A 6,725-nucleotide genomic window follows, 5' to 3' on the forward strand; every position below is an offset into this window, starting at 1 on the left:
CATATTTACGGTCATGTTACTCAAAGAAATGTTTGCAAAACATCGCTTTGATAAGCTAAGTAACATAACATTATAGACTGCACGATAGTGCCACAACATATTTTTATGTGTGATCAGGGATAACCACCGTAGACATTGAGGGGGGCTAGCCCCCCCAATAATTAGAAATCGCTAAACTCTTTTCTCAAATATTGCCAATTCGAGAGAGAGAGATGAAAGTTGCGTGTATGCGCGTCTGTGCGTTTCTCTTTCCTTAAAGAGAGCAGCCCGGAAAATGGAGCGCAGCTGGAAGAAAACAAAACTAGAGGTATTTTGTATTGCATGGCGGGAAAGTACTTCTACTTAAAGAAAAGCTCTAAAAACTGCTAGATCTACTTACTTTTCGCCTCTCTTAGAAGAGAACAAACACAACCCCAGGCATTTATTCAAAACAGTGGCTAAATTAACGAAAAATAAAGCATCAACAGGCGCAGACATTTCCCAACAGCACAGCAGTAATGACTTTATGAACGTCTTTACTTCCAAAATCGATACTATTAGTGATAAAAAAAAATAACCGTGCAGCTGTGAGCTACAATATCGCATCAGATGCACTATACATCCCCTGAAGAAGAATTCCACTCATTCTCTGCTATAGGAGGGGAAGAATTGGATAAACTCATTTAAATCATCTAAACCAACAACATACCATCTAAGCTACTAAAAGAGGTGCTTCCAGAAGTCATAGATTATCTTATGAATATTGATTCGTCGTTGTCATTAAGATATGTCCCAACTGAGGATTTCCAGTCAGGATATAGACCGTATCATAGTACTGAGACTGCTCTCATCAGAGTTACAAATGACCTGCTCTTATCATCTGATCGTGGTTGTATTTCTCTATTAGTGCTACTGGATCTTAGCACTGCGTTTGACAATATCGACCACAACATCCTTTTGAGTAGACTACAAACTTATCTTGGCATTAGTTGAATTGCATTGTCATGGTTCAAATCTTACTTATCTGACCGTCATCAATACGTAGCAGTAAATGAAGAGATATCATATTGATCACAAGTACAGTATGGAGTGCCACAAGGCTCAGTACTAGTGTGTATGTGTGTGTGTATGTGTGTGTCAGTAAGCAGCGCATTAATATAGAATGGTAATTAAACGCTCTAATGCACACCAGCACACCAGTATAGGTGTGTGTACTGAAGGAGCTAGACGACGTATGATGACGTGTGACGGCATAGAATATATTTTAAAATCTTGCTAATTTCTTATAAAGCCCTGAATGGTTTAGCTCCTCAGTGCTTGAGCGAGCTCATATCGCATTATAGTCCTTCACGTCCGCTGCGATCTCAAAACTCTGGCCATTTGATAATACCTAGAATATCAAAATCAACTGCGGGCGGCAGATCCTTTTCCTATTAGTGCCCAAACTCTGGAATAACCTACCTAACATTGTTCGGGAGGCAGACACACTTAAATCTAGATTAAAGACCCATCTCTTTAACCTGGATAGTTGATATAAAAAACTGGATGACTAGTCATTTCCTACTGCTAAATTCTGAAAAAACAGAGGTTTTAATTATTGGACCAAAAACCTCCGCATGTAATAACCTAAAACACTGTCTAACACTTGGGCCCAATCCCAATTCAACCCCTTAGCCCTTACCCTTTCCCCTACCCCTCCATTTCGCGCGTTCACGTGAAGGAGTTGGGGTGTCTCAATTCTCTTTTTGTTGGAGGGGTAGGGGAAGGGCCAGACAGCCCTTCAAACGAAGATTTTTCGGGACCACACTTCAAACGAAGGGGTATGAATTATCTCAGCGTAAACCGGCTTCAGCGGCAACATGGCTGCCCGAGCATTTATAAATCTATGCAAACACGGGAGAATACATCGCGGTTTCAAAATAAAAGCTCAAACCCTCACTCAGAGTTTACAAGTTTTGATGTCCACATATTCATTTAAAGGGGTCATATGTTGCTATTTTAAAGATCATTATTTTGTGTATTTGGTGTAACAGAATATGTTGACATGCTTTAATGTTCAAAAAACACATTATTTTTCAAATACGAGCTTGTAATACTCCAAAGAGAAAGGAAAACTTGAAATAGCATCATATGACCCCTTTAATTACAATGGCTATAGCATTTCTGTCCTAAAGAAATGGCCAAATATTAAAGATTAAGTGGACATTTGAATGAAATGGTGCTTGGTCAATACTAAATGAGGATTAGATCGCACAGTAATAAAAACAATCGTCAGGCCGTTGGCGCCCCCTGCAGGCCTTTGTTGAGTATTTTAAGCTATTGTTCACTTACATCTATTTTTATTACCACAAAATATTTATTATAATTATAGGGCACTATGAAATCCGTTTTATTTCCAAATTCATTTTTCGTCGATTTTTTTTGTGGGAAATTAATCGTTTAGATTAATCGATTAATCAAAATAAAAATAGTCGTTAGTGGCAGCCCTAAATTGTAATGAGTAATTTTCTTTCCTGGTGAAAATGCAGCAGGGACCCCTCATCCCGGCCGAACTGCTCTGCATCGGGCTTGGACCGAAAATGCGTAGAATGCTGTAAAACATGACAAACAAACATTGACAAACATTATGTGATCTTTCCATTAATACAAAAGGATACTTTGTCACATACCCAGAGTTATCCAGCAAGACTTAGTGAAATTATGCAGTTGCTCAACCAAGTTACTGTGCAAGGGTACTGTGATCAGTGTATATCATTAAAGATATGAAAGATTGGTGGTGCGTCGCTCTATCGCCATAATGAAGAAACCGCCACATACACACACTTTTTTTAAATTGTTCTAATAAACCGAGGTCTCTTACTATTCAAACAAATTGGCCTTTTTACTTTTCATATATTCCAGTGATTTAAAGTAGCTACAAATAAAGTCTATTTTAAATACAGAAAAATAAGGTTTCGTCCTCATACATTGGCATATGTGGGTGTACACAAAAATTGTACTTCCGTCATGTAAGTCACTGTCATTGCAATGCCACAACTTCCTGTTTTCGATCCACACACTCTAAAGTGAATAATGGCTGAATTAAATCGACAGCTCCAGGAATATTTGGCTCAGTCTAAAATCGGAGCGAAGACGATATCACAGTCCAGTTCTAGCACAGCAATAGACATCGATGAACCGACTTCGGTGCCAGGGAGCTGGTTCGGCAGGTGGTCGAGTCCGCTCTCTGACAGAGCTATCGCATTATAGTCCTTCACGTCCGTTGCGATCTCAAAACTCTGGCCATTTGATAATACCTAGAATATCAAAATCAACTGCGGGTGGCAGATCCTTTTCCTATTTAGTGCCCAAACTCTGGAATAACCTACCTAGCACATTTACATCATCATGCTAGAGTCCACATACAAGCATATTTATGTTTATATTTATATTTTAAACCACAAAAATTAAACCACAATATCTAGAGAAATGCTCCCACCATACCTCCATGCACCACTGCATGGCTTATGTAGTCCTCCAAGTGAATTGTAATAGGGCTGTCACGATTCGTCGATTTTATTCGACTATTCGATTTTTTAAAATCCTCGACTTAATTTTGCTTGAGTCGACTAACCGGCAAAATACCGGAAGTGGCGCATTTCACAGACGAAAATGTATAAAACATTCTTAGTCTGTTTTCCAAGGCTGCATGATATATTAAACCCAATAAAAATCATAATTAAGCATAATTGTGAATTCACAAACGCTACGATTTAATTAAATAATGATATGCGATGCAGTTCTAAAAGGCCAATTTGTTTGAATAATAAGAGACCTTGGTTTATTAGATGACATCGATGAACCGACTTCGGTGCCAGGGAGCTGGTTCGGCAGGTGGTCGAGTCCGCTCTCTGGATCCAGCAGCCGTGGAGCGTCATCAGGCCAAGGATCGAGCAGCAGCTTCTCGTGGCCGTGGTCATCAGAACCTGACCCGTGTTTGCCGGGCATGAGTCAATCCCAGCGACTGATCGCGTTCGGAACATGTATTTTCTTCTCTGCTCTGTGCTTTGGACTGTCGGCACTTTACGCTCCTTTACTTCTGCTGAAGGCGCGCAAGTTCGCTCTGCTGTGGTCGCTTGGCTCAGTGTTCGCGCTCCTCAGGGCGGCGATCCTTAAACTCATTGCGACTCCAACACCGGGAGCGGCAGTGTACCTGTGCTCTCTGGTGGGTACTTTGTATGCGGCGCTGAGCCTTCACAGCACGCTGCTCACAGCTCTCGGAGCCTGTCTTCAGATCAGTGCCATTGTGGGTTACATCGTGGCTTTGTTGCCGGGTGGGAGTGCCGGTGTTGTGCCCAATTCTGACCCCTGCCAGATTATTACCCCCCTAGTATTGGTAGGTTTAGGGTTAGGTGTGGGGGAGGGGTTAGGATTAGGGGTGGGGTTAGGATTAGGCAATCAGATTGCGATTTCAGCGAGAGGGGTAATAATTTGGCAGGGGGTCGAAAATGGGCACGACACCTGCATGAGGTTTGTGGGTGGCACGGCAGCGTCCGCTATTAAAAGAACTGTGACCGGTAAGGCCATGCCTGTATGATCAGGCATTTCACGGACTGGGCAACAGACAATTTTTATCATGGAAAATACTTTTTGCTCCTTTTTTGCTGGTACTGAAATGTTTGTGAAACTCTGCCTGTATCCTATACTGAGGAGTTTAACGTGACCCTCAGTCTGTGGATGGGCATATCCACAGAAGGAAGTTTTGTGACTTGCACTGAGACAGGGACCATGCGTATGACCAAGACATCAAATACTACTTACCTTTAAATGTTTCTGAACTGCTTTTGAAATTAACTTTTTGTAAATAAACTTAATTAACAATGCTTATTTTCTTCTTCAAGTCATGTGGTCTGATTAAAGGTAAGCCATTTATTTAAGGACAGATCACTTCTGCATCATATATGGTGGTCATAAATGTGTAGCAATGGTTCTCTATCCTGTTCTTTGATTGTCTCCCATGACACGCAGTAGGCTATAGGTTCTGGAGCTTTTACTAATGAGCTGACGAGTTAAATCAGGCATGTTAAATAAGAGTTACATTCAAAATGTGCAGTGCTGAGGCAATCCTGGACCAGAGTAAAGGTGTAAACACATTTTTCTGTTGCTCTGTCAAATCCAGTCATTTCAATAGGAATACACAAAATCGGGAGTTTTGCTTAAAGGTGACATATCATGAAAATCCGTCATTTTTTGTAACTCGTGGGTTTTTAATGTAATCTTGTGTGTGAATGAGAACTTAGTTTAATACTCACATGCTGTGACAGCCGTTTTCTGTATGTGTGCTTCAGATATGTGCACTCAGAAAACCGTGTATCAGAAGTTTAAACTAATATTGTTTAAAACACGATTTCAGCGCAATAAACATGATAATCAGAACCAAAACATGATTTTTAGCAGGTACGAGCTGTAATGGCGCAGCTCTATTCTGGAAAAGGGGTCGGGGAGCAACAGCTCATTTGCATTTAAAGAGACAGGCACGAAAAACAGCGTGTTTCTGCTTCCACTCAAAATAGGCATTTTCAAAATGATATAATAAATGATCTGTGGGGTATTTTGAGCTGAAACTTCACAGACACATTCTGGGGACACCAGAGACTTATATTACATATTGTAAAAAGGGGCATATGTCTCCTTTAAGGGCAAAAACATTCCTCAAACATTGTGTGTTGACTAGCAGAAAACTACTTGTTTTAAAAGTGACTTCTGTGTGAGCGGTGCTTCATTCACTATTGACAAAACTTTTTGGCATGACACAATGCAAATAAACAAAACTAACACATACCTTCTATTTATGACTTTCATGATGCTTTGCCAGATAGAATGCTTTTTATTGTTTTGTGAAAATGCATTTTTGGAGTGGGCAGAGCTACCGCATGCCATAATGCATAAATATAAACCAAAAATTAGTGCCATTTGCCATGTTTGGTTAGGAGAAAAATCACAGAAGCGATAGCTTTAGAGATCGATTGTCACTTTATGTAAAATCTGTTCAAGACAGTGTTCAAAGCAGGACTGCTGTGTTCTCCCGGTGATCTACCTTCCTGCCAAGTTTAGATCCAACTCTAAACAACATTCTTGAGTCAATCAAGGTAGGTAATTTAAAAAAAATGTTATCACAGGCTTGGAACTAAAGGGCAGTCACGGTTGGCTTTTCGCTCCACTGACCAATCATACACATGTAATTGTGGGAGATTCTGGAAATGCAAGTTAATGTGTATAGTAGGGCTGGGCGATTTTGCAAAAAATTAAAATCTCGATTTTTCCAGAATGTTTGACCGATTCTCGATTTTTTACGATTTTTAACTAGCCAACTTGAAAATGTAACTACAGCATGATTCAAGTTACTTTTTCTTTATTAACTCTCAGGTTAAAGAAAATTCCATTCCAAGTGCAGCACACATGAAGTTGTCAACATGATGTAAATGTTAAACAAATCACTTGTTAAATATCTTTGCAGAAAAGATGCAAAAACTACAACTACATATTGTACAAACTTGTCTTATACATATTGTGTTCAGAAATAACAGGAGGAAAATTATTTTAGAAAATCTCAAAAGTCAAGGTGTTGTCAATATTGTCAAAGTGTCTAATTCCAACATTTGGTAATATTTCACGATTCCTCGATTTCTAAAAAATAAAATCGTGGCAAAACAAATTCGAATTAATGGATAAAATCTGGAAAATCACCCAGCCCTAGTGTATAGTAT

At 39.7% G+C, this 6,725-nt stretch overlaps 1 protein-coding gene across 1 annotated transcript; it reads left to right on the forward strand.

Moving 5' to 3' along the window:
- Positions 1–3,051: 3,051 nt before the first annotated feature.
- Positions 3,052–4,555, forward strand: LOC107737414 (vesicle transport protein SFT2C-like). The gene is made up of 3 exons (XM_016548903.1): positions 3,052–3,188; positions 3,853–4,311; positions 4,489–4,555. Exons 1-3 carry the CDS (start codon positions 3,052–3,054, stop codon positions 4,553–4,555), a joined length of 663 nt encoding a protein of 220 aa, XP_016404389.1.
- The last annotated feature ends 2,170 nt before the right edge of the window (positions 4,556–6,725 follow it).

The sequence above is a fragment of the Sinocyclocheilus rhinocerous genome, unplaced genomic scaffold, assembly GCF_001515625.1.
Source record: "Sinocyclocheilus rhinocerous isolate Xijiao unplaced genomic scaffold, SAMN03320098_v1.1 scaffold734, whole genome shotgun sequence".
Lineage (NCBI taxonomy): Eukaryota > Metazoa > Chordata > Actinopteri > Cypriniformes > Cyprinidae > Sinocyclocheilus > Sinocyclocheilus rhinocerous.